General features: G+C 32.8%; 3 protein-coding genes across 3 annotated transcripts; all 3 read right to left on the bottom strand.

Annotated features, from left to right (window-relative positions):
- Positions 1–999: 999 nt before the first annotated feature.
- LOC109620438 (MAM domain-containing glycosylphosphatidylinositol anchor protein 1) lies at positions 1,000–4,691 on the bottom strand. Its single transcript, XM_020072927.3, has 6 exons — positions 4,557–4,691; positions 4,350–4,407; positions 4,000–4,085; positions 2,164–2,308; positions 1,184–1,362; positions 1,000–1,086 (listed from the first exon to the last, which is right to left on the bottom strand). Exons 1-6 carry the CDS (start codon positions 4,557–4,559, stop codon positions 1,000–1,002), a joined length of 558 nt encoding a protein of 185 aa, XP_019928486.3. The 5' UTR covers positions 4,560–4,691.
- Positions 4,692–13,270: 8,579 nt separating this feature from the next.
- Positions 13,271–16,361, bottom strand: LOC109621117 (tripartite motif-containing protein 3-like). The gene is made up of 2 exons (XM_034452436.2): positions 16,142–16,361; positions 13,271–15,553 (listed from the first exon to the last, which is right to left on the bottom strand). The coding sequence occupies exon 2, from the start codon at positions 15,551–15,553 to the stop codon at positions 13,826–13,828; it is 1,728 nt and encodes a 575-aa protein (XP_034308327.2). The 5' UTR covers positions 16,142–16,361; the 3' UTR covers positions 13,271–13,825.
- Positions 16,362–20,775: 4,414 nt separating this feature from the next.
- LOC105318895 (uncharacterized) lies at positions 20,776–25,956 on the bottom strand. Its single transcript, XM_066080737.1, has 9 exons — positions 25,867–25,956; positions 23,335–23,394; positions 22,603–22,961; positions 22,418–22,477; positions 22,125–22,220; positions 21,889–21,939; positions 21,706–21,768; positions 21,359–21,436; positions 20,776–20,868 (listed from the first exon to the last, which is right to left on the bottom strand). Exons 3-6 carry the CDS (start codon positions 22,954–22,956, stop codon positions 21,892–21,894), a joined length of 558 nt encoding a protein of 185 aa, XP_065936809.1. The 5' UTR covers positions 22,957–22,961; positions 23,335–23,394; positions 25,867–25,956; the 3' UTR covers positions 20,776–20,868; positions 21,359–21,436; positions 21,706–21,768; positions 21,889–21,891.
- Positions 25,957–26,473: the final 517 nt, after the last annotated feature.

The following is a 26,473-nucleotide window of genomic DNA, read 5'->3' as shown; positions in this document are numbered from 1 at the left end:
GACTTTGCTTTGGACTTTCGAATCTGGTGGTCACACGGTGGGATTAATGTCAACAGCGAATCGGATGAGAAAATGAAAATTGGATGGAAAACCGGATGCAAGTTCGCATCGTGGCGGTGACCGCACATTTACTCATCTGTGTATGCACCATTTTCTATTTAGTCACAAAATTAACTCAAAGGTCAAAAAAAAGATGTGTAGTAGAAAAAAATCCTTTTTTGAGAAAAAATGAAATTGATATGTGCAGTTAATATAGACAAGTAATCTATTATTTTTTTGAATATATCATTATATTGTATATCTACCCAAATGAACCCCAAAAAACCCAAATAATTATAACGACTTTTTTTTTTAATTGATTATTTGTTTCGTCGTTTTCAAAAATCTTAAACCGAGTTTTTTTCCAGACCCATTCAGCACATGAAAATACAAATATTTTGAATTTGTGAAGCTTGTAGAACACTTGTATTGCTTATGCAATACTCTCAGAATGCATGTTCATATGAGGAGTGTAAAGTTACAAATCGAAATAACTGATTTCAAGTTACAACATATACAACTGGTGACGATAACATAACATCGTTGCGTTATTTTATATACAAATAACGTTTCTGTTATATGGTACTTTAAATATGCAAATTAGATCCAACGGTTTTAAGATATGAAGGTACATGTGATATTTGACTACGAAAACACAAAGAAAAACACAAAACTTGAAATCAAAATAATGACTTTGTAAATGAATTGATTATTAAATTGCAATGAAACATATGATCCACCTGAACGTTTACTATTTGATAAAAAGTTTACGAAATACTAATCAAGTCAAAAAACCAATGAAATATCGGACATATCTTTACTAAGCAAACTCACTCAAAATGCACAAAAGAACAATTGGTTATTCGAAATTTAAACTGTTTATTTTACAAATCAAATAATAAAAATGAGTAAAATAAATCAAAAGCGCATATAAAATAAGTTTGGTCACTTTATTACTTTCTAAGGACATGCAAACGGCAACAACTCGATGGAATCAATTGCAATGTCCCCCTCATAGTTAGTCCCCTTTGTTGCTTCGATGATGATCTAAAAAAATGATGAAAAACAAAGATGTTAAACAGCGATTCACTCAATATAAGGAATATTTATCGAAAAGTAAACAAGTTTGAAACTATCTCTTTACTTTTGTTTGGGAGTCCAAAGGAAGGTTGACCCCAGACAAATGATGCCAGACATCACCTTGGTTACCAGACAATTTCCAGCGGTCTATGGCGGTGTTGTTCCCTTTCTGGGTTCTGATGGTGAGAGTGTTTATGTAGTCTCTGTACATGTGGTAGTACATCGTGAGGCAGTAGGTTATATCTGGAATACGACCAAGTAGGAATTATTTAATTTTTAACAAACACAAGTACATGTAGACGTTTAGAGATGAATTTCATGCATGGAATAAAAAAGTGTTGATTTTGCGCATTTTATTTTGTTTTATCTCTGCTAAAAGTTGTTCATGTCTGTAAATAGGACATATTCTACTAGACATTGTAACTGTTCATTTAGAAACGTGCACTGTTTATTTTCTGTAAGCATGTAATTTGTGTTTAGAAATTTGTACAAAGTCATCACTAATGTTTAGACTTTCTGCTCAATGAATTAGAGCATATCAATACGTCAAAGGTCAAATATGAAGACGTTTTTATCATTTTTATTTTCTGTCAAATATTTTGAAATCTTACCTTAAAAAATCTAAAACTCAGGTTTCATAACGCCATAACGGGGTTATACAATATCATGCTGTTAAATTTTATCTATCGTATCTTGATTAAACAATTAAACATGTTACCTGTTGCAAAAATTTTTCTTTAACATGATTCACAAGCACTTTTCTTTTATTATGTTTCAGCAGACTGTTTTGTAAGTCACCAGTTAGACTATGTTTTAGAAATTAATATATATTTGTTTCCATATTCAGTAATATAATTGTTATTTGAAATTATCACTTTGAAATTTTGGTGGAATATACAGGCGAATGTCGAATGTCAAATGGGCGAAAATTGCAGTTTAATGAGTCATAGCACTAATCTACCTTCTTTACTCATTATTCAAAAAAGTCATATTTGATAAAAATTGTTTTATTAACTGCAAAAACGTAAAATAATGACGATGCACCTGAAAATTTGATGAAACTTTCCAGAATCGCCCTTTGACCAGATATGAAAGTAGGATAACCTTCTCCTCTTGATGTTTCAATGTATTTGTAGTATGATCCATTTACAGCAGAGGAAGGACCTGTGTTGAAGGATGGTGTAGAGTTCTAAAATAAAAAAATAAATGATTATGAAATTCTTCCCAAAGGTTTCGATACTAACAAAAATTCTCATATATTTCGAAATTTGACAATACATTTAAATGCATTAAAAGAAGCCTTCTTTTTTGGACATCATTTCCTAGGATCTAATATGCATCGAATAACGCATAAGAAATGATGCATCCTATATCCTAGGATATGATGTCTAAAAAAAAAAAGGCTTCTTTTTATGCACCAATATTATACTAGGCCTTAAAATATTGTTAAAAGGAATATAAATATTTTTTTAAAGAGACAATAGATCACTGTGACCTTGATATAATGATGTTTTAAGAAGAGTTTTAAAACATTTCCTACAAACGTCTGTATTTAACTCATAGTGGAGCCCAAGGGAAACAGTTTTAAGAAGGAATTTACACGATTGTAGTAGGTTTGCAGAATAATGTCACAGATTCTAGCATTGTAGTTCTGCAACTAGCATGAATCATTTTATTGTTTTTATAAACATATTTCTTTTAACTTGATTTAACTCTTGAGCCAGAGCTGTTTTTAAAAGATGGTGACTTCATATCATGACGTCATATTGACTGTTCGTTTTTCATACGATGACATATGGAACACTTTGCAATACAATTAAAGAGGCATGTTTACAATGCTTTAGAAAGGCATTTTTAATGAGCAACCAAAATTTGAGTGTCATTTATTGAGTTATAAGCGAATTACAGAACTCACAATTCTTTACTATATAAACAAAACTTTGTTTAGATTTTGAATGTTGAAGTAAAAATTCCAGTTAGAGACTTTAAACGAATGTGTTAAACGTTAGGAACTGTTTATTTATGCTTAAATGAATAAGAAAATAGACAAATCAGCTAATAAAAGATTGTTTTACTTGTATATTGAACCTATGTAAACAAAAACAGGCCACGAGCCTTGTTTACATTACAAATACTTGTTGTGCAGGCCCACAAATCGATTTTCATCCAAATTGATTTTCAATTGACTTGCGGAGGTAAAATAATTGGAGTCGATTGTTGAGGCGGTCACACGATACGAAATACAATCGATTTTTGATTAATTACACCTATTCATTAATAATATTTTACGGGAGAAAGTCACTGTGACTTCAGATTTTAAATCGACTTTGAGACTTTGCTTTGGACTTTCGACTTTGGTGATCACACGGTGGGATATAAGTCGAAAGAGAATCGGGTGAGAAAACGAAAATTGGATGGAAAACCGGATGCAAAGTCGCATCGTCTCAGTGACCGCACATTTATTCATCTGCGTAAGCACCATTTTCTATTCAGTCACAAAATATACTCAAAGGTCGAACAGAAGATGACTATGTAACAGAAAAAAATCCTATTTTGAGAAAAGATGAAAATGATATGTGCAATTAATATAGACAAGTAATCGTTAAAAGCAACTTGCAGTATACATTATTTATAAGATATAGTGAATGAATTCCACCTCAAAAAATGATCATAATCAGCAGTTACAGACCAGTGTGTTATAAAAAAAAAAAAGACCATACTTAACAAATCAAATTGTCGAATTGTCGGGCTTGTGGGAATTTAGCATTTTAAGATGTTGTTTTAATGGTAATGAAACTATTAATGTAAAGTTATAAAGATAATGTTCTCTCCTGACATATCACCTCTTGAAAAAGATATATTATATAGTTAACTACCAACCGCATGAATGGTCCAGTTAAATTCGTCAGAAAGACTTTCGGAAAGAAAACATGTCAACTCTGGGTCACTCTCAAAGTTGCAATAGTCTGAAAAAAGAAAATTAAGTAAGTTAGGAAAACGAATAAGATTAATATCAACGAAACATAATGAGCGAAACATGGCACAAGATGAAACTGACAGGGTGTCATCATGACAACTGTAAGATGTTAGGAAGAAAGGGAAATTGTCATTCAGTCACCTTCCTTTCAGTCAACATTCGGTTGAATAAATGACAGATTTTAGCTTGTGGTCGTATTAAATATAAATTCGATTGTAAAAAAAAATGCAGTTGTCACTAATATAAGACTTACTTTGAGCGATGCAAATATTTTCTTTTCTGTCAAAAAAATATCCATCTGGACAACCTTGCTTAAAAAAAAGAGAGAGAGAGACCGCACAAATTAACCATATGTTCCTTTTAAAATGAGACGGGTGGTATTCAGAGGGAGAAAGAGAGAGAGAGAGAGAGAGAGAGAGAGAGAGAGAGAGAGAGAGGCAAAAAGAGGTTACATCCCTACCATTTGGAATCGTTCACACACTCCTTTAGAGACGTTGCCTGGCGTCAGTGGTGTTCTACCACTGATTAATTTGCACTTCAAATTTTCAAAGCAGATGTCAATAGCGTTACACTTTATGTCATTGTTACATCTTGGAGAACACACACCGAAAAGCCCTTGTTCGGAAGATCCTGGACATGTGCCTATCATTTGAGAATTGTCTAACAAAGACACCTCACCTGAGAATTTAAACTGAATGCAGCCATTGATTAACTCAATGAAACTGACCATCAACGGTAAACTTCTTCTGAAGCGCATGCCGCTCCACAGTTTGTGTACAGTAGGAGAGAATGCTGATTGCACTGCGGTTAAATATTATCGGCAATTAATTTATTCTCTTGTCGAAATGCTCTAACAAAGAAGTTTAGTTTTTCTTATCAATAATTTATGGGCAAGGTGCTTCAGTAGAAATGAATAATTTTCATAGAATACTTTCACTTAAAAATGATATAAACATATGAAAAGTAGATAGTATTTATTATAATAATAATTGATTTATTGCAATGTCGTATTACACATTTAGAACCAAGTCAATTGTTTTTTAGCATTACTGTTTGAAGAAATTAGCTGTCACTTTCATTTTATCAATTCTTTCGGGAACATGTACTGTAGTTTTATTAATACATGTAATTTTTTAAATAATGATTTCTGTGGAATTCATTTATTTGTTGATTTTATCCACGATATCAAATAATCAAACAATTGAACATGGAAATACAATTTTTTTATCCAATAATATATTATTTTGATATGATCATTAGTTACGAAGTTTTATCTGTTTAAAATATCCATCACTGTGAATCCATGAAAATGAATTTCTCCGAATATTAATGAAGGAACACAAAAATGCCTCAAATGTATTGTCTCTGAATAAGGTCACTACAAAAGTCCGCTTGCGCTTTAGAAACGAGTCCTCTCAAATAACTCGCCGTCGCACCAGCACCAGAGCATTAAAACAATTTCGCACAGAACGCCACCGTATATTTTTTTTAAAAGAGTTTCATAATTGGTAGCTTTCAAATAAAAGTTTTAAATATTGTTTTTAAAATTTCCAGTTGTATACCCATCGCAACTTTAGCACATTTACATACATGTAACTAGAATAATTGACTTCTCGTTTATACTGGTGCGTTCATATAGACTATTCTCCTATTTACCCGATATGCAAACACATTCAACTGTTTTTAAAAATGTTCCTGTTTTGAATTTATTGAAAATAAAAAGATTCATTAAACCAGGGACGTATAAACTCACAGGATTTGCAACTTATGCTTTTTCAAAGAATTCTGGGCGAAATCTAGCACCTGACGAGATTTTGAAATTGTAATCGGTGCCATTTTGAATTTGAAATTGATGTCACGGTGATAACTGCACTCGCTATTCATTTAATAGTTACCATCAGCGTTAATGTTTTAAAAGTCCACCGGGATATAACATTGGTTGGTACGTGATTATATCTTCTGAGAAATGGCCTTCACAAGATTCGATCACGTGACAACCAAGTTCATATCCGGTTTAACTTTTTAACATCCTTCGTGTTTCTTAAATGAATAAGTTGTCATAAAAGATGTTCATGTAACTGACAATTTGCGTGTCTGTCAACATGACGGATTGCTTAAGAAATGGTGTAAAGGTATTTCTTCTAAATATATCTTAACTTCTTAAAAAAAGAGAAATACATATAAAACATCTAGAATCACCAAAATTTTATTTATATAGATAATTTGAAATTAAAATGAAGTCATGTCTAGCCCCAGGTATTTAATTTTCATTAAAACAGTAGGGAGAAATTTCATAATATAAACAATACATTAAATGAAATTGAAACTCATTCTGATGTAGTTCTAGAATTTATGATGAACAATATCATTATTCATATTCAATGTAATTTTAAACGGATTTACTCCCATGACAGGGCTTGCAAAATTGCAAAATGTTAGTATGGTATCTGTGGAAAATGTTCTATATTCATATTTACGTGATTTTTACCATTAACGAGTTCACAAGAGAAATGTTTGATTTCCACGAATGCAAGATACATTAATTTATCTTTTCTAATTTGTAAAATTAAAAGTTCGCCAAGGTATAAACCCTTTGTAAACACACATCTTAGATTAGTATATACAATTCATATCGATACAAACTGCTTATATTAAAATGCATCAAAATAGAGCATCGTCAAAATAAAAATAATAATATCGTGAAAATTTATGCATAAAATATTTATTTCTTTATAGTGAAATTCCAAAGCAACGGTAAATATTTTTTTAATGCCAAATGTCAATTTAATTTTATATCTAATTTTTTTAAGAATTCCAACATTTCTCAAATTTTCTTTGAACATACTTGAAAATCTTCTGTTTCATTCGATTTTTTATTACTGTCAAGGAGTCCGATATGTTCAACTATTTTATCAGTATATTTCAAAATATTCAGTTATATATTTAAAAGATAAAACGTGTTTTTTTTTTCTGTTTCACATTGCATAAAACTAAGCACTACTCTATCAGGTTTTCATACACTTACTCCTAAACATTGATTCTTATTGATAATTAAAAAGCAAGTGAGATGTCGGCCAAGGTTTTGAGTTTTGAGTTTTGAGTTTTTAACAAACTGTCTGCCGATGGTCGGACGATGATCGATGGTTGCTCGACGAACTATTTAAAGGCTGTTTTAACCAAAGAAATCGATCGGTCACCGACGCACAAAAATTTATAACTTTGCACGATGGACACACAATTGGTAGGCCGAAAAAAAATGAGGCCGATATCGGCTATGACAACGGCTGATGTACTACCGACTGTGGCCAAAATAATTCCATTTTTGCATAAAAAGAATGTTTATTGATAAATTTTCACAATTCAAATCATGTTTATTTTCTAAGCAGACGTTATTCTGAACTAACGATCCGGTCTAACTATCGGGCGCTTTCAAGTCTCATTTTACACGATGTAATTCAAAATTTTTAATTTAAAATATTTTTTTTTTGCAGCTTTACGTTAAACCAACAAACAAATATATTGTCAGATGAAATAGACAAACATTTTTTAGTTCGTGGCTTTTTTTAAATTAAATACATATAGTTGTGTGGTAATGTTAAGGTGTACAGAAAGTAGTCATAAGGTATACAATTTATCTCTGAGTCATCTTTTCTAAAGTATTCAATAAATACTCAGTATGCTTTTTAATCACCTATATAATTGCGTCTACGGATCTTTTCGTTTTCCCGATTACGACAAAGAGCACACGACGGGTGTGACTGGTAAGCAGAGGATGCTCACTTTCCATACCACCTGATCCTACCTCTATTTTTTTTAAAGATCCTTGTTTTCTCTGCTCTAGGGGCCAGTTTCACAAAGATTTATTAAGATGTTTCCTAAGAAAGAACTTATGATATATGCCTGAGTTATAACTTTGGAAGTTCCTAAGATACATTATAAGCCACTTTTTTAATCATTTCGTTAATTCCTAACTTATATCGATCATGTAAATTCTTTTCCATATGGCACGGATGTAGTAAACGTAAAAACCCATTCCTTTATTCACCTAGAAACAAATTAGAAGAAAAAAAATTAAAACGTGTTAATAGAATGTAAATAGAGTAGTGCTTATGTGCATGTACTGAAATTATGTATAATATTTAACCTTCTAATGCATACACTAGTAGATAAAAATAATGTACAAATGTAATATACCCGTAAATTCTTTGAAAACGGTGTTTTTTTTTAATTTGAGAGATCGCAGTATACGGTATATTTCAAAATATAATACAATACTCACATTCAGTGACAAGTAAGATTTAGAATGGAAAGATGTGGAACTTTTAAACTAAGTTTAATGTAATGAAAAACAAATCCAAGATCATTAGTAATTTTAAGGTTCAGGTTTCTTGAGTTTTTTCGGCGAGCATAATAAGACACAATATTTAAATTTTCTACTGTATTTGTCTGTAATAACATTACGAATCAATATTGAATCGCAGATTAATACATCTTGGCTGATAGAGGAAGCGAGGATAAAAGGCAACAATTTCTTAATGAAACAGCAATTCGATGGATGATTTAACATCGACATACCTAAACCACTTGCCGGTCACTTCTACCCCTCCCAACAAAAAGTGAAATAAAGAACCACTCACCCCACCGAAAAGAAAACACCTCAAATTTCTTTCGTAAAAGAAAAAGGTTATTTGGTGGAGAAATAGGACAAATCATCCAGTTATTCTGTAATTGATTTTCACGTAGTATTTATTCCTGTTTCTATCAAACTGCTAAAGATATCAGTGGTTCTCGGGAATGACTAATTTTATTATCATCAGTGCACTAGCTATAACAATACCAGCTACCCATCTGTGCGTGCGACTAGATAATCTAAAAAAAATGTTAAAATTAAGACATAACAGGAATTTCATAAGATAAGACAAGAATAGTGAAACGGATAAGTGAAACGGATAACTTAGGAAAAAGTTCTTTCCTAAGATTTAACTTAGTCCTAAGTATGATTTGTGAAACAGGCCCCTGTTTACGATCTTTTCTTGTGATTTTGATTTTAAACAGTGTTCATTGTCACAACATGTCGTTTATTGCACTAAAAGGTCCATATTTCGGGGGAAAAATCACAAATTTCGATTTTTAGAAAGAAAACATGTATTCATGGTATGAAATATTTGACTCCTTTTTTCAAACTGTGATAATGTTAAATTGTTCATTTTATGATCAGATTCTTTATAAAAAAAATACTTTCTCTTATTTAGTATCATTGATTTTCCTCCATAATGAAAATAAAACGTATTTCCCCTTGAAAACATATTGTACTGTCCTTCCTCTTGGCAGATGCACACGCATAGAAACTCTACTCAATTATTTCTACTCCTATTGTTTTTAGACGGGATCACGTGACCCCGTCTATTGGTTTACTGTCAGTCGAAGTCTCAAACCGGAAGGCACGCGTAGAACACACGAATTGAGTCTACGCGTAAGAAAATAGTGCAGAATGTTTTCATGCATTTCAGTAAATATGTATTATAAAAACACACATTAAATCTTTTTAAGTCCTCTGTGTATTTAGAAAATAAACAAATAGTTTTATATGGTCAAAATAATCTTGCTTGGGTTCAAATGTGGAATGAGTTATAAGCAACTAAATGCACATCGTCGTTGACGATTCAGTTAGTGTACAAGCTCATTAATCAATAGAAGAGGTTGATGGTGGAATCGAAATTAAAGCTCCCAAACGCAATGTGCCATTTTTGTAAAGTTTTGAATTTTTTTTGACAATATTTTACCTTAATACTACCAAACTTCATGCGCAAGCCGAAGTGTAATTCGGGACGGGTTATACAAATTAAATAGGTGTTTCACTGGGTTCCGTTCTACTTGCGGTATGACTGCTGTTCGTCTCTAAAGGAATTTTGTACAAAGAAAATAAATACAAGTCTGGAATTAGGCTTTGGGTGAATTACATTGTAAAATAATGCATTACATTACCATTACTTCATGAATTAGGGCATTAAATTACCATTACCATTACCTAATTTTCTTGAAGTAATGCATTACATTACCATTACATGAGTAAAGTAATGCATTACCATTACTTTGTGAAAAGTTAATAAGTTTTAAAAAAGTAATTTAAAAACTAAATAAAGAGTTTTTGTAAATATTTCATAAACAAAAAATGCTTAAAATATTTACAGGTTCATGTTCATGTTCACTATCAGGTTCAAATTTAATGACTTATACAGGATTGCTGTTGCACTTGTAGTTCTCAAAGTAAGGTTCGCTGTTTATAAAGCGTAAATTGACCCAAGTTATGTTATATCGTATAACATAGGTAGAAATTTAATATCTTTTCTTAAACAAATGTTTACTTTGTTAATTCAGCAGTTTTAGAGTTTTCATAAAACTTTTATTACAAATACCATCCGACTTGTGGATTTTCCCTTGGATCACAAAATTGAATAAATCTAATAATTAAGATTATGTACATTGATATAGTTGTTGGATTTTCCCGGTTAGTAGTAATTTTTAAAAATTTTCCTTGGGGTCTTCTTTTTCATAATATACCTTTGTGTCAATTTCCTGCAATTATGAAGGCCGGGATGGAGTAAAATTTAGACAAAGTATCAGACAATTGCAAAAAGCTGAATTAACATATATTGTAAAAACTAATTTAAACCCATAAATTTTGGAAACATATTCGAGGAAATCCAGGACAATTACAAATTCAAACGTTCAAGACCCCGTCTTTCAGTACTCTCAGTACTTTGATTAATTTTTGATTGTTAATCCACATGTAAATTAAGCTGTTCTAATTTATTTTTATTCCAATTGTTTTGGTTTTGTTGCTTAAACTAATGTTTCATCGATATTCATCGATATTCATTCAAACGATTGAAGATTCCTTTCACTGAGGAAAACACCTTGTATTAATATACCTTTAAACACCCTCCATTTTCAATCTCCAGTTTAATCCAACTGGAACTCATGAACGAAAATATAACTAACTGATTTTAAAATTGGATAATGTGTGTACTTTCACAGTCGTAGGAGATAACCTGAAGGCACGGTTATGCATGTAATAAAAAGTCTTCGGTGACTGTAATGTTTTACTGTTCATTTTTATTTTCTATAATCAATTTGAAAACCGCAGTTGATCTTTCCACGTCATTTCGACGATGCTATCCAGCATTTAAAAAAACCAACAGCGAAACATCACGAGAGAGAGAGAGAGAGAGAGAGAGAGAGAGAGAGAGAGAGAGAGAGAAGAGAGAGAGAGAGCTATTAAATGAATAATATTATACAACATAAGCATGTCTCAATGTACATCACAATTCTAAACATGCTGTATAGAAAGAAAACAGTTTTTAATTTTAAACTAGAAATTAATTTTTATTTTTATTTTTTGCGAAAGTAAAATTGTTTTCATCGCAAGGTTATACAGTGTTAACAATTTGTTAGCAAATGAAATTATATATTTTTACAGCCAAATGTTGGTTGATTTCTTTGCTGGAAATATTCATTGTCTGTCAAGCTCATGAGTTTAGAAATTCTAGAAAGAATGAAATGGGGCTGTGTATGCAGTCGTTCTCTGATTGAAAATCTTAGCTCATTTCTGCGTTTTATTCTGCAATATGTTGTAGAAATAGCATGTGTCAACACATAAAAATTTAAATCAATTTTTCGAAACAATTCATACACAGAGTTACCATCTTCCCAGGTACAGTCATATTTTGTTCTGAATTTGAAAACACTAAAAACAGAAATTAGATTTAATCAATGAAAATAAAAAAAAAATAGAAAAAAACCTTACTTTGTTTTTTGGAAGCGGTGGGGGGGAGGGGGGGGGGGTAATATATGTGTTCTTATACAAAAAAGCAAGTTATGCAGCGCGTAAAAATTGATTATCTAAAGTACTAAGGCATAATAGGTACTTCCGTTAGTTCTCCAGAACAGATATAGGAGCTAAATAATATTGCACGAACAGATCATTAGACTACGCAATTTTTTTAGAATTCTTATCCAAAATTTTAAAACCAATTTTAAAAATACAAAAACATGCTATACCATGTGCATTTCACAGGTGCTTGAGGACAGGACCCCCCCCCCCCCTCCCCCCACCGCGATCCATCCCCCCAACCAAAGTATCGAGACCCGCGGGACTTTTTCATTAAACTATCCTTTAAAAAAATCATATACAGTATATGATATTAAAAAGTAGATGAATATACTCATCTACTTTTGCACATTCGTAGTATGTCTGTAGCGTAAACAAACTTTGTCAAAATACAGCACGGCGAACGTTTTGTAGGGAACATTTAGCCTCTGGCTTATTCAATGTATACCAAAATCTGACTACTTTGTAGGCATAGTACATGCACTACACAACACTAATATATAAATATGAAATAACATGCACTTTTATCGTGTTTTGTTTACTTTTATTATTTACACCATCTTTAAGAAAAATGCAGAGATTAAATGTATATTTTTTTTTATTTTAATTTTTAATCATTTATACCATTCCATTTCTCATGCATTATTCATAGTCTGAAAAACTTTGAATCAAAATAAGAAAGTAAATTCGAATAAATTTACTGTATTTAAAATATGTAACGTTATTAATATAGCAATACTTATAAGTAGTCTATATTTGCTGTATAATTATATAAGAATCAAACTGAAACTGTCAACCAGTTTAAGGAAGATTAATTTTTGTTTGGTGCGTCAAGAATAACTTGAGCTCGCTACAGTACTGTAACATCCTTTTAAGAAAGCCGGGTATGTTAAGTTGTGTAATGTTGAAAAGCGTATTTGAGCATGTTAAAAATAACAACAGTCAGCGACCACATGTACATGTACATACATGTACTATATAAAGTGTGGATAGATGGCTCTGAACATGCAGTCATAAATTGCGTCATATGCGATTTTTTTCATATTGATTGTGACGTAATATTTTGATTTCGATGTTCGTAGTAGTTGTGCAACATATCAGGTCCGTCGTCCCTGATTTAATGAAAATACTGTACTTTCGGCAGTTTCCTCCCTTTGTTCTATTAAACGCTGTTCTTTTACCTTTTTTAATTTCTGTGTACTGTTTGCGTGTTAATGAAAAAACGTTTTAGGTTTTTTTCTTCTTTTTAATAAAAAAAAATTTCTTAAGATGAAAATACCAGGCAGAAATAGCTTCCTTAATTTTAAAATCTACATTGTGAATCAAACGAATCTTTTTTGTCAATGCATTTTACATGTACATGTAGTAAGGTGTAAAATATGTACATCTTATTCAAATTCATCAATTGATGGAAAACGGAAATTTAACTATTGTTCTGTAGTATTTTAAGTACATTGTACGGTTTTGATATTTACTTATTGTATTTTGAAAAACATTCGCATTACTTCAATTATTGTTAGATAAAATTTTATATATGTACTGCAAGTCCTTTTGATAACTATTTTCAAGATTCAATCAAAAATTGAAATTAAGTATCCAATGGCTAAAATAAAAAATATAATATATGCATTTTATTTTTCAATTCTTTAGCAATTAATATAATTCATTATAAATAAATTTATAAACATGCACAGGGTGATACGAATGCTAACATGTACTTCAGTGTACACTGTACATGTAGATACCAGTAATTGTACACTATCTCAGTATTATTGTTACATTGTCTCACAACATACACACAGTACATAATTACTGTATGGATATACACTGTATAATGCTCACTGTAGATACTTGTACACTGTCACTGTGTTGGTGGTACGTTGTCCCACCCAGAGATTGTTCTCATCATCCACACACACACTACGGGGACGCTTTATCCCTTGTTGTGGTGTTAGTAGTAGAGACAAGAACTGACCGTCCTGATCCAGGAGATGAACTGTGTTACTGTAAGTTTCACACACCAGGATGTGACCGAGTACATCGGTACATATTCCATAGGGATTAAGCCCTGACCCCTGACATGTGTAGGAGAACCTGTGTTGTCCTGATTTATCCACCACCACTACACCATTGTTATAGTCTGATACACAGACATCACCATTGATGTTTTCTGTGATGTAGTGTGGACAACTATACAGTCCCTGACCTTTGTTGTCTCTCTGTATGTTCTGTATTTCTGTCCCTGTCTTGTTGTATCTGGTGACTTTACCCTCTTCATCTGTATACATCCCTACCAGTATGTCCCCGTTAATGTAGGAGGAGTGTAAACTGAGTGGTCTCCAGTCTCCTGTTTTAATGAATCCAGTGATTGTATTATCCGGTGTTATACTATTGATGACTTTGTTGACTTTGTCTGTAAAGATCAGATCCCCGTCCTGTGTGACTGTGTGGTAGCCTTCTATTCTACCATTGGTTTGTATCTTCTGTAGCTGATTCCCCTGTAGATCTGTTTGGACAAGGTCACCATATCTATTACTGACCCAGATTCTGCCTGATTTACCCAGTGATATATGACATACATTGTTAACACCTGGTACTGTGTACTCCCTGACCTTGGTGACAGAGGAAGACAGAGACAGTGTTTGTTTCACGTCAGCTTTCTCTCTGTCTTGTTTCATCTGTTTCCCTGTAAGTTTCAACTGTTTCAAGGCAGTGTCCATGGGTTTTACTTTTCTGTTCTCTAATTTAGTGTTAGGAATTTTTAATCTACCCAGTAGTTTGGCAACATCTTCCTTGCTGTATTGACCAGCAGTAAATACAGGTAGGACTGGTTTGAATGTTTCTGGTATGGGTTGTATCATCAAGTTTTCTGATTTGAGAGCAAATGTTAAAGTTTCAATATCTGAGGGAGATAGGTAGCTATATAATGTTTTGATCAAATCATCTACATAATTGATGTAATCATCTATTTTTTGGTTTTGACCGTTTAATGTTTCTAATAATGACTGCTCTATTTTGTCAACATGTTTTATTTTATCTGATGTGACTGTGTCTACCAGCTTTTTCACAGACTCAGCTTCAGCCTTCATAGATGTTCTTATATCTTTCATGATCTTTTTAATTTCTGTAACATCTCCAGCAATTTCCTTTTTCAAATCTTGAGAAGTAGGCTCAAAATAGCTTCGAATTTTGGTAATTTCTACATGACAAAGCGAGCATTTTTCAGCAAAGACAATTTCTAGGTCGGTAAACACATGGCCGCGGTGTTCTTCTGTGGCTGTGCATTTAGAACAAAGGGGTATCTGGCATTCCTCGCAGAGAAGATCTATGTCTTTTGTTGGGTGGATCTTGCATTTCTCTACAGGAAGTTTACGTTTGCGTTGTTTATAAGGGACCACTTCATGGTTCTTGGTTTTCTTATTCTTCTGATGTTCATCTCTGCATTGTTCACACAATGGTTGGTGACAGTCATTGCAGTAAAACTGGCAGTTCTTCTCACAGTCTTCAGTGCCACACACCAAATAATGCTGGGCGTCGGCTGGATCTAGGGATTTAGATATTTCCATCTGAAATAAGAAAATTTGAATAGAGGTATATCAAATTTAGTAAGGTTATAATTAGCTTTCATTTACAAATCATCTTTTACTTATAAATACAATGAAACAGTGTAGATACTCAACATAGGTATAAGGTATAGGCATCGTAACCGGGGGGGGGGGGGGGGGGGTCCCCCCTTTATTTGCAAATTTATACATAACCATATTCAAAGATCAGTCTATCCCCCCCCCCCCACACACACAAACACATTCAATTTGCTTTCGACGCTATACGAATATTTGTAAACAAACATTTTGGCCGATTAGGCTTTGTTTACACCAGTAACGGTACAGTTATAGAATGACACATTTCTTTACAGATGCCAAAGGATCGGAATAAATTAATTGGAAAACTTCACAGTGTCTCGAAATATAGTCACTACTTTCGGTTCAATAATAAGGACAAGCATTTAACTGTTTAATATATATTATTATCCATTGTTGACTTATCCATCTTGATTATGAATATGAATTATATGTCAAATGCTGTACCGTCATGACATATAAAAGATATTTAAAATTTTAGACAAAACTATTCTTATTACATATGTAACTTACCACTTGAGTCCTGAATCAAGGTAACGCCCTGAGATCAGAGCAAGAGAAAACGAGACTTGTGTAATTTACTTCCTGGTTATAGAGCCAAAATTAGATTTAAATCTCCTGGTGTTCTACTAGATGTTCAAAGCACGTATACAAAGACGTATAATGTGTAACTGATAATAAGAACAATCTGTTAACATTTATATTGCCTATGAACTAAGAATCAGTCTATGATTTACGACGATTATAATGTTACAGTATGGGTTTTTAGTAAAACCATTGCTCAAGTACTCAAGGTAAAATGAAAGTAGAAAAGCAGAAAAAGGCCAGTGCGAAAAGATCATTTATAACGCCTGCGAAGTTTAAACACTGTCAGAATGCATTTATGTAAATTAAATTGATGAATGAGCTTTTCCTCGCCCAGGTCGGGGTTTGAAGTCCATCCTTGCAGAATCAATCTCCTCGCAGTGAGCGGCCATAGCGGCGACCACGCGGCAATCTAGACACAGGCACGTAGTATTAGCCCCCCCCCCCCACACTTTTTTGCGCAGCAGGTAGTAGTATTGTGGCCCCTCCCCCACTTTTTGAGCCGCAAAGATTTTTCTTAAATTTACATACAAAAAATTAAATTAACATGGAGTTGCCCCTCCCCCACTTTGATGGGACCATACAAAAATTGAAGTGATCAATGAAATTGAAGTTAAAGGTATACTTCTCCCTAGTGACATCCTGCTTATCAAATTATAACTTTTGTACGTAGCTTATACCATGCTGTGTGCTGTGTGAATAAAGGAAAATCCTTGTATTTTTTTTTATTTTTTTGCGTTTTATCTATATTTCTTTTAATGAGGTTGGCATGGGGCACTGGTTGATAGTAATGTGGATAAAAGTATATTATAATCGAAATACTTTCACCGGTTTAGAATTTTCAATTGTTACAGTATTTGACCAAAAAATACGTTTTAAAGGTTATTGGAAAGGTAAAAACTATCAAAGCCCCAGCGATATTCGAAAACATGACTAAAATATTTATGAAACTATACTTGATTTTATTGGGGTTTTTTTCGATAGGAAGTACGTCACAATATGGAGGTGTCCCATACAACGTTTACTTGCTCCAATGAGCCGGTAGATGTTCATATTGAAAAGAGCTGAAAAGAATTAGACCAATGTCATATATAGTGTTCAAATTGGTGGCTTGAAATGTGCTCCGTGAATATTTCAAAATAAACAACTATACTTAACCTACGATGCTTCATACGAAAACTATTATCAATATTCGCGATAGACAGTCGTTATATACCAAACCTGAAGGTATCATTTATTTAAAATCAGTAGGTCCAAAAGTTTGTGGAGTGCAGGTTTTTTTAAAGGTACATTAGAATATAATTGCGTATATCCGTTTTGGTGTCTAATGAAGAAAGAGCGTGTTTCATAATTCGTCGGGTATTCTTTTTTTATATGATATATTTGTAAATCCAAGAAAATTTAGTTCCCGGGCCGCGAATGTTAACAATTTCACAGTATCCGCAGACATCGCAAAAATGTGTCGAAAGTAATAGAAATACTGTTGGTTTAGAGTGAAAATTCAGGGGCGGATCCAGGATTTGAAGGGGCGCCAGTTCTAGGCAGGAGGTCTGGGCAAAGCCCTGGTGAGGGCCCAGAGTACAAAGCCCTCTGAAGCTCCTGGATTCAAGAGATTTTGTAGGGTACAAATTAAGTCTTCAAATTTCGACTTTGTAATATTTCTTCTCGTGATTATACTTAAAAGTAAAAAAAAATATTTATAATCTTTAAGGGTTTGTAGATTTACGACCTGGATTAATCCCATCAAAACCCTATGCATAGCAGAAATATGAGAAACGTTAATTTCTGTTATTCTTATGGGGCACAGGGGGCAAAGCACCTCGAAGCTCATGGATTCTATAGACTTTTTAAAGGTTAAAATGAATCTTACAATAAAGACTTTTGTCCGTTTGTGATTATACTTGCATGTAAAAGTAATAAAACTATTCATTTTTTTTTTTATTTTTTTTTTTTGGTAGATTTGAGACCTGCAGTAATCCCATCAAAACCCTCTGCCTTGCAGAAATATGAGAATGTTTCTTACTAATGGCTGTATATTAATCAGTAAATTTAAAAAAAAAATGAAGATAAATGAGACGATGTAAATGAAGTTTAAGAAAAGATCATTATACCAGCTTGTATTGTAAAATAAACATGTAAGAGTCATTAAAAAACACTACCTAGTACAGGCTCGTAGCATCGTTTTTGAAAGTGGGGGGGGGGGCAAAAAGAAAAAAAAAAGGATACTTTCCAAAATTCTTAAAATCCTAATCCGGAAAGGGGAGGGGGGTGGGAGTATACATTTAACTTCAATTTCACTGTTTATTTCCTTATTTTCATTTCAATTTTACTTTGGTCCTACAAAAGTGTGGGGGGGGGGGGCAACTCCATGTTTATTAATTTTTTTTGTATGTAAATTTAAGAAAAATATTTGTGGTCCCCCTGATGGTACGTGCCTGTTGTATAACCAATTACATATACTTAAAGATAATTGACTGGTCACATTTGAAAGGCCGTAATAAAGCTGGGCTTTTTAGTTTGTACGTTACACCATTAAACACACAGATGTTGTTCATACTACACAGTTGAAATTAGTCTATTGTAGAGAAATCCCTTAAGTTTCTAAAGATTTGATGATTACAACTCGCAATTGTATATTTTATTTTTGCCAGAACGAGTATTATTTAACTTTATTAGGTCACCTGAGTCACTCAGGTGACCTATTGCAATTGGTCTTCGTCCGTCGTCGTGCGTTGTGCGTCGTGCGTCGTGCGGTAACAATTTTACATTTTTAACTTCTTCTTGAAAACTACCAGGCCAATCGTTACCATTTTTGGTGTGAAGCATCTCTATGGTAAGAAGAATCTAAATTGTGAAATTTATGGCTCTACCACCCCTGGGGTGCCATGGGCGGGGCCAAATATGCAAAAAAAGCCAAATTTTCAAAAATCTTCTTCTCTACTTCCACACATGTGAGAAAAAAACTGAATGCTTGGTTATGATGTCCATGAGGCCCTCTACCAAAATTGTGAAATGTATGGCCCCTGGGTCAGGGGTTCTGGCTTTAGGGTGGGGCCAATATGGCCAAATAGTTAAAATGTATTAAATCTTAGAAAATCTTCTTCTCTACTACCATATATATTTGTTAAAAACTAAATGCATGATTATGATGTCCATGAAGCCCTCTTCCTAAATTGTGAAATTCATGACCCCTGGGTCAGGGGTTCAGGTTCTAGGATGGGGCCAATATGGCCATATAGTAAAAATGTATTAAATCTTAGAAAATCGTCTTCTCTACTATCATATATATTTGTTAAAAACTAAATGCATGATAATGATGTCCATGAAGACCTCAACCTAAATTGTGAAATGTATGGCCCCTGGGTCAGGGGTTCAGGCTCTAGGGTGGGGCCAATATGGCCATATAGTAAACATTTATTCAATCTTAGAAAATCTTCTTATCTACTCCCATATATATTTGTTAAAAGCTAAATGCATGGTTATGATGTCCATGAAGCCCTCTACCTTAATTGTGAAATTCATGACCCCTCGGTCAGGGGTTCAGGCTCTAGGGTGGGGCCGATATGGCCAAATAGTAAAAATGTATCAAATCTTAGAAAATCTTCTTCTCAACTCCCATATATATTTGTTAAAAACTAAATGCATGATTATGATGTCCATGAGGCTCTCTACTAAAATTGTGAAATTCATGATCCCTTTGTTAGGTGTTCATGCTCTAGGGTGGGGCCAATATGGCCATATAGTAAAAATTTATTAAATCTTAAAAAATCTTCTTCTCTACTCCCACACATGTGGGCAAAAAACTGAATACATGGTTATGATATCCACAATCTCCTTTACCTAAATTGTGAAATTCATGGCCCCTGGGTCAGGGTTCGGGACATGAGGGGGGGGGGGCAATATGGCAATTAAGTGTTAATGCATATAATGTTTAAAGATCTTCTTCTCTATTCTCACACATCTGTAAAAAAAAAAAAAAACGACTAATAATTATGTTTACCAGGAATTCCTCTACTGAAATTTTAATTTTCATGTCCCCTGGAGTATGGGTTTTGACTCTAGGGCAAGGCGAAAATGGATGTATAGATGTTAATGCATATAACGTTAAAAAATTATCTTCTTTACTCCCACACACCTGAAAGGAAAACTGAATTCATTATTTTGTAGACCAGATCTTTTAGTTTTTCACCAAAATTATAGGTTTCGCTGTTCTTTTTGAATTAAATGTGGTTGTCATTACAAATTTAAAATTTTTCTATTTCAGTATGAAACCTAATTAATTGGATGCATATATGAGACTCCATGACAAGTTTGTGTATTTGATATATGCTACTCAGGTGACCGTTAAGGCCAATTGGCCTCTTGTTTTGACAATATTAGGGGGCGCACGCGCCGAGGGCGCCCCCTTGAATCCGCCAATAAAAATTGCTTTGTAATGGGACCATGTTAATTAATTTGTAGATGAATACGTACAAATGACAACTGGAAAGTATTATGAACTTTGTCTTTTATGCTATTAAATGTTTTCTTGGAAAGAGAAATAAAACAATGAATGTTGTTAATTTTTTTTATTTAAATAAAAATATTTAAAAAGTTTAATGTCTCCTCCTGCAGCACCCAAAACAGCAAGCTAGAAGTCGCCTGAAGATGTTTGGCTGAAATAGAAAACGAATACATAATGGGGATATTATTTCACGAGATGTAGCTATTAAGAATTTTTAATTTTCAGCAAATCTTTTAAAAAAGATATGAGAAGCTGAAATGTAACACGCATGCATTTTATTATTGACATCGATTCTTAATGAAGCGACTCATTACAATGCACGTGTATGGTTATATAATTAAAACTTTGAAGCTATTCTTTCTCGTTTCAGCTTCATTGATATATGCGGCCATCTAATATATACTTGTATATCGATGACCTTTGCCGGGCAAATTTTTTCACAATTACGTGTGTAGTTACAAATAGCTGGTCTTTAGCTCCCGGTCTGAAAAAAAAATCGGATGGACGACCTAAAATTGTTACTATCCGAACCTTTTTTTCCATAGCATTAGGCTAGCTATGGAGATTTACATGTAGTACGTTTGGTTTACATTTTAACATTATAATACTTATTCCTGTGTTGAGCTTAGTTTCCTTCTCACTTTCTTAGAGGACCTTAGTGGAGTAACCACGGCCGCTGAGTAGGCAGACTGTATGGCCATCTTGGACATCCTTCTGGCCTTAAAACCGATATAAATGTCCATATGAACAATTATCCATCAACAAAATGGTTCATATGAATAACTACTGAACGCATCGGTATTAATTTATCGATTCATTATTTAGGTCATGTTGTATATTTTGAATTAGCCAGGTGGTAAGAAATGCAAAAATAATATATTGTTAATTGTGTATTTATTCCCAATTGACAAATCCGAAGTTTACAACAAGACAACAGTGAACTATCTCGGAAATTTATCGGTTGATATATGCATTTAGGTATGATCACCTCTAATGTTATTCGCTCCTCAGCCAGAACTGTTTTGATGGTCAGCTCTGACAATGCACGTGCCTAAAGAGTGAACGTGTATATAAATAGAAATATATAGATATATAAATTAAAACAACTCGATTAATCTGTAATTTTGATAGTATATTTCAACAAAAGGTGGACACGTCTTTATTGCAGTACCTCTTATCTAAGAATTATCTCCCCCGACACTGCACAAAGTCTGGACAGGGCCTGTAAACCACGTGACTATGAATTATTAAGTGTTTCAATTTGTTGTGATAATCATTAAGTGTTCAAATTTGTTGTGATATTTATAACAAGTATAGATTGCTGAGAATGTTTACAAAATCTAAATATTGAATTAATGACATGATGAAAATATAATTAAATCTGATTACAGTTAATCATGACCATACCGCCTGGTCCATTTCTTTGTTATTTTCTTCATCGTCGCCATCACTGTTATCGCTGTCATGGTCCAACATCATCGATATCATCGAACATTTGTTAATCTACATAAAAACAAGGAGCACTTTTCCAAAATAGTTTGAGTCTCTCTCTCTCTCTCTCTCTCTCTCTCTCTCTGCATAAAAGTCCAGCTAATGGCCTATTTATTTAAATAAACAGACTGTATTTTTGCAAAATAGTGTGTTCAATGTAGGAACCGTCGTACACAATTATTTTTGGATCTGATAACAATAAATCATACCAATGATTCTCTCCGTATGGTCGATGTAAACGAGGGACCCGGTATCTCCAAATCACCGGTCTGTTGAAATGTATAAAATTAGAATTTAAGTAAATAGAGTAAAAAAAAAAACAATAATATAAAAAATGCAATAATTCCACGTATCAACAATAGGCAATTCAACAAAACGACATCTTTATGACTACCTTGTGTTTGGAATCGTTCTCTATATGTTCACAGGCTACTTCAGTTTGCATTAATCTGGGTGCCTCTGTATCAATTTTCGGGGGCATGTTCTGTGTCCCTAGGGACTCGGTTTTGAGCTCTTGGAACGGGTGAGGTACCCCTGTGGGCATGTGCTGGGCCTCTGTGGACACGAGCCGTCCCTCTTCTGTGTGTGCGTGCTGAGCCTCCATGGACATGGAATGTGCCTCTGTGGACACATGTTGTGTCTCTTTGGGCTCGACCTGGGTCCCTGTAGACAGGGTCTCCTGAGGCAAGGTTTCGCTGAGGGCCTCTGTGGACCCCTGTGGGTCATCGACGGTTTTGTTCATCTCCATTGTTACTGTCAACAAAATTTCATGAAAAGAGTTTTTGATAAAACAAATTGCATGCATTTGAAATTGACATGGATAGAAATGACACGGAATTCGGCAATAATCATATGCACGGCACTGTTTAGTTACAGTTGTTCATATCATATAAACATTAATTTATTACATTGTATGTAATGCATGTATATTTTGTACCACATATTTAATTAGAATTAATAACTATCGTAAGAATGAAAGTATTCATGCGAACGTACTTGTACCAATTCATTAATAATACTTTATTCCGTGTAATATATCATAGAGATATATGACATATGATTATGGTTTTTAGAAGTTATGGATCTTTGGAAGATATTCGATATAATATAAACTGTATATACATACCTGCTCAGAAAATATTCCGAAGCTTTCACAACTTTGCTGATGAAATTGTTGATCTCTATTCTATTAAATATTGAAAAAAGAAAAACAATTAAATAAAACTGAAAGGATGATACTTCACCATGGAATACACTTACAATTATAAATCAAGTATATTAAATTGGTTAAGAATTAAATTATATATCAGACTGAGTTAACTCTCTATTTCTTCAAAGATTAATAAACATTTTTTGTGTGCGAAAGAAGGGAATATATGGGTCATTATCAAAATATGCAGACTTTTGAAAAATGAAAAACATGAGAAAATTTTTTCTGAAAAAATTACTTTGATTGCAAAAAACACATTTAACAAACAATGAAGTATAACATCTAAAAATTTGCAAACATTGGAATCTACCATTTGGATGATAATTAGACTGAAATTTAATGAACTGTGAACATTTTGTTAGTGGTGTAACAGGTATATAGTATAGGAAAAAATTCTTAAATAAGATAAAATAATTCTTTTAAAATGATGGACATAAAGTTTATATCAACAAACTTCATTAAAAGTTATTAGAATTAGATAACAGAAAATATTTGACACATTTACATAGTGACCAACATAACATTTAGGACAAAGTCTTGATGTTACTCAGCAAATTTTTAATTTGAGCATTAAAAAGAACACAACTCGATTTTTCTTTCAATGGAGCATAAAAAAGACATTACTATAAATGCACTGGTGTTTTCAAATATACTTGTATTATTGTCAGTTAATTTTATTTGGAGAAAAATGTACATGTTACACCACTGATTATTATGTTTTACCACTGACATTAAAGTTACACCACTGACCTAGCGATCATAAATAAGAGATAAGCGTGTTAAATTTTGTAAAATAAAATAATTTCTATTTTTGATTGCATTTAAAAAGTGATAAATTTGATCTTAAATAAAAGTTTTCGTGCCTCATTCTTTCATAATCTGAAGATAGACACACTGTTACACCACTTATAATCAGTGTTACACCACTGACAGAAAAAATGCATGTAGATTTTTTTTTTTACATTAAATCACTCATTCTTTGATGTAATATTTTTTTACTATTGGCATCCACACACTTTTATTCACCTTGTACCGAGTTCGAACTTTCTTTGCCACATCAATCTCACAAACAACATTGTCAATACTATACCAGCTCATATCAATCATACATTTTGGACAATAAAATTGAATTTTCTCCAATTTTCTCCAAAATCAATGCATACAACGCATATACACTTCCTCTTTGTCTATATATGTTTGTTGAAGCCCAGCTAGAATTTGTTACCTTAAAGCATTTGAAAGATTTTAGTATAACATAATAGGGAATGTGAAATGTCAGTGGAATAACATATCTTATAACACACTATAAGTCATTAAAAAGTTTGATTTTTTAATAAAAATGAAATGTGGATAATTCCATTTTTTTATTAGAATAAATTTGTTTTTACTTTTATCTTTTATTTAAATGAGTAAAACATAATTAGAGCATGTCAATGGTGTTTCAAATAATGTCAATGGTGTAACAGGTCTCATTTTCCAGATTAAGAAACCACAATTGCAATTAAATAGTCAAGCTTTCTTTATTGTGACAGTGTCTAACTTGTAAAATTGATTAATAACAATTGTTCAAAATGCGCAAAATATAAATGAAATGGAGGAAAAAGTAAAATAATTAAATAATGTCATGTGGTGTAACAGTTTTTTCAGTGGTGTAACAACAATTTTTGGTTACACCACTGACCGTTATACCACTGATGTATCCATAGTAAATGTAGCAGTATGACCCAAGAGAACAGATACTACACAAAGCTACATAGCCTATGTTATAATGTGATAAACATTCATCATTTATGTGAAAAACTTTTTTGTTCTTTCATAATAGCAAACCTTAAATAGCACGTTATCCCACTGACACAGTTTACATTGTATTTTTCGGAGCATACTAACATTTTCTGCCATATTTTCTATCACAATGATGTCATCACTGATACATTTATCTTTTTATAGTAGCAGGGAATGATGTCACTATGATCTGGGGGATTCCAACTGTAGTACAATATTATTTACTTGATGTATTTTAAGATGTTTTTATATAATTTGCCTTGTAACACTAATGACAAAAATTTTTTGTACAAGCATATATCTCATCAAATTCATTGTTTTTAAAAGAGAACTTGTTAAGGAGCATAGCAGAAATTAAAATATGAATGTTGTTTTGATAATTAACGGTGAATTTGGGAATAAAACTTCAATATTATTGAAGATATTGTAGGTTAAAGACGTTGGAAAAATTTAATGACAACATAAATTCACTGAAATCTCATAACAAATAAATTTTTTTTTATACTTTAAGCAGTAAAATTGTCGATTTATTTGTTCAACAATATAGGTTTAAGTTTCTAAAATCCAATGGTTTTGTATATATTCCCCAGAACATTATTTTCCCCCTTTAAATTGACACTCACACAAAAGGCTGCATATTTTGATAATGACCCATATAATACCTACCGCAAATGAAACAAGAATCACCAATAAGCTAGGTGCCTATTATGACGTCATTGCTTAGTGATGCGTCACGTGTCTCACAATGAAAAGGACGGTAACTCTTACATGAACCTATTATCGATTATTCCCCTTCCTATAAATATTGATTTTTCCCGTATCCTTTTTTAACTTATTTAGAAGGAGTTATATAATTGGATTCGAATAAAATCAAACGAATTTTTAACCTGTAAAAATTGCAGGTACCTTTTAGAGAGGTTTTCACCATTATTCATAGGACTTCAACGCACTGTACCAATCGCAACTTCTCGGGCCTTTCCGGCAGGCTCGGAAAAACACCTCGAATGTATTACCTAGGCGTCCATGACAACCCCCCCCCCCTTTTTATAAAACTTGATTTAAATACAACACATTTTACAATCTGTTGAGATGTAAGCTAGACTTCATTAAAGTAAATGATATACCCTCAAATATAACACAGAAGCGACTTATATATAAGGCTGTCTAGCCGATAGTTATTTTAATGGGAAGCGACTCCATTTTGTATAAAATTCTAACACCCGGTAATGTTAATACATTCGAGGTGTTTTTCCGAGCCTGCCGGAAAGGCCCG

Source organism: Magallana gigas, chromosome 4, assembly GCF_963853765.1.
Source record: "Magallana gigas chromosome 4, xbMagGiga1.1, whole genome shotgun sequence".
NCBI lineage: Eukaryota > Metazoa > Mollusca > Bivalvia > Ostreida > Ostreidae > Magallana > Magallana gigas.
This window is presented reverse-complemented; position numbering and strand designations above follow the sequence as displayed.